Source organism: Diadema setosum, chromosome 11 (genome assembly GCF_964275005.1).
Source record: "Diadema setosum chromosome 11, eeDiaSeto1, whole genome shotgun sequence".
NCBI classification, from domain to species: domain Eukaryota; kingdom Metazoa; phylum Echinodermata; class Echinoidea; order Diadematoida; family Diadematidae; genus Diadema; species Diadema setosum.
The window spans coordinates 2,806,790-2,809,288 of NC_092695.1; the positions used below are offsets into that span (position 1 = coordinate 2,806,790).

A 2,499-nucleotide genomic window follows, 5' to 3' on the forward strand; every position below is an offset into this window, starting at 1 on the left:
ACGTAAAAGTTTCAAAAGGACGTGGAAGCAGTTGAATGAAAATGAGAAGAAACAGAGAAGGGATCGAGCTCCAACACGCAGAGAAAAGAATTGCCAGTGCAGTCCCGTTTTACCGAATTCCTCTGGAGGAGCTTTTTTTGTTAGTGTATTTTTTGTTTAACATTTAAGACAAAGAGAGAGAGAGATCGTCAAGTTGTTTGTGCTTTTGTGCTTACTTTGAAAACACATGTTAAAAAAAGTGATGATTAAGCAATAGGTTTATGGTCGCACTTTGAGACGATCGCTCTTCCAAAGATTCGTTTTATACTCCGAATGTCCAAAGGTTTGTTATTCCGAATATGAAATAAAAGGTTCGTATTTAATTCAGGAGGTTTCTTATCAAAAATGTTCTTATTCCGAAAGTTTGTTATTCCGAAAATGAAATATTAAGGTTCACTATTTTTTAGGTCCGTTCTTCTAAAAGTGGAATGGGCCTGATTTTAGTTTAGGTGAAAACCATTATTATGATGTTTTGAAATCTCTAGGATTTGGTTGTTAATTTGTTTCTTCACATTTGGATAAACGAACCTGATTTTTCATGTTCCAATTAACAAACCTTCGGCGATTCCTATCATTTACCGAATAAAAAAGCTTCGTGATTATACGAACCTTAATCAATTTTCGGATTGACAAACCGTATGAATAGCGAGCCTACGAAATGACCAGCGACAAAATGTATGGTATAACATTGTATTGTGACGGTTTTTGAAAGAAGAATAATGCTGCATACGATTATGTTGTGTACCACTATTCACCTAGAATATTTCGTCATGTACATTTACTAATTCTGTTTGACCCCTTCGATGTGATTGTTAAATGCTGACACCATCATGTTTCGAACTGTTACAGTTTCACCTAATAATGCATCCCTGATCTGATTCTCCATCCATAGAACTAGTTCGACCCGATACCAAATAGCTGGTGCAGTTGCATACTCACTAGATCGGTCCGCCTTGATTCTAAAATTGCCCTCCTTTGACCAAGCTTGAATGTACAGTAGACCAGGCCTACTTGATCTCAGAAAGATATAGGTCATGACCCAATTATACATCCACGCGCCTCTGCCTTCTTTGAGAAACTGGATGACCCAGTTACACATCGTTCGCATGGTAACTGGATCGCCCAGCTTTACGGCACGATCGTATCCAGATCGTATATAAACGTCTGTTTTGGCAATTACGGAGGAGAAAAAAAAAATCCCTTTACGCTCTGCTTTTACGAGACTGGACTAGGAGCTTGTAGTTCGAGACCGCATGATGTGTTAGCCCTTTCAATGTTTCGCAGTTACATGTGTGATGTTGTATTGACGCTCGTCCTATCAGTACGTGATGTCTTCTTTTAATAAAATACGAATAAAGTGAACTCGATACTTCTCTTGTAATTAATTTTCTCTCCTCTACGACGAATTGTATGGGATATGCGTGTGCGTGAGAACATAATTTGAACTCTCGCCATCCATGACATGCATCCACAACTCTCATCACGAATGCACCCAGAAAATTCGTCGCAATGGTGTCAGGAGTGGGATGCTAACTTTAACACGTGCCTGGACAAACAAGGGATTTATTGTTTCTCTCAATATCAACGGAAGCAGTGCGATTCGAACTTACGTGCCATTTAAACACCTGTTTTGTTTTTTTTTCATTGAAATGTCGAACAATTGTTAAACGACAGAAATGCCAACGACCAGCAAACCACGTGGAGAAGGCAAAGACTGGTGACTTTTGTATCTGACAAGTTCTCGGAGGATTAAATCGGAATCAATTTCTGCGCATGATAATTCTCTGCCCAAGGACAATGAAGATCATAACTTTTCTCGCATTAGTAGCCCTAGTCTACTTACTAGTGCCAACTGATGCCAAAAGGAGTGTGGAATTACCTGCGAAAGGACTAATGGTGATCGAAAGTGTTTTCTTGACCATTGTGAGCGGAGACAAGGAAATTGGCAGAATCGAATCCACATTGGGATACAGCGGTAGCAAGTCCCAATGCATCTTCAAGGATCCCATGATACGGGGCGGGGACTTCCCTCATGGAGATGGCACTGGAGGCAAGACTACGCCAAATTTGATGGTGTCAACTTCTCAGCCGAGCTACTACGGGTCTGGCTTGCCGAGTACCACCAGCGCTGACAGGGACGTGAACGGATCACAGTTTTTCACCGCGACCGTTGAGACATCTTGGCTGGACGGGAAGTGCATCGTTGGATAGACAGACCCGACAGATATCACCATGACAACCGAGAGACATCAAACATATTCCACGAAAATCAAACACCGTGAATGACCTAGAATTAACGCAATAAGAAAAGTTTTGCACATTGGAATTTGCGATTTGTTACTTGCTCATCACCGACTTCATATAGCAGCTGTTTTCTTTTACAATCAGTCATTTGCCGTTATCTTTTTAATAAGTATTGCACTCTCTCCATTTTGTGTTGTAGTGTTGCAACTTGGAAAA

The 2,499-nt window shown here is 40.6% G+C and overlaps 1 protein-coding gene across 1 annotated transcript; it reads left to right on the forward strand.

Moving 5' to 3' along the window:
• Window positions 1-1,932: 1,932 nt before the first annotated feature.
• On the forward strand, window positions 1,933-2,250 carry LOC140234942 (uncharacterized). Its single transcript, XM_072314982.1, has one exon. It carries the CDS (start codon window positions 1,933-1,935, stop codon window positions 2,248-2,250), a length of 318 nt encoding a protein of 105 aa, XP_072171083.1.
• Window positions 2,251-2,499: the final 249 nt, after the last annotated feature.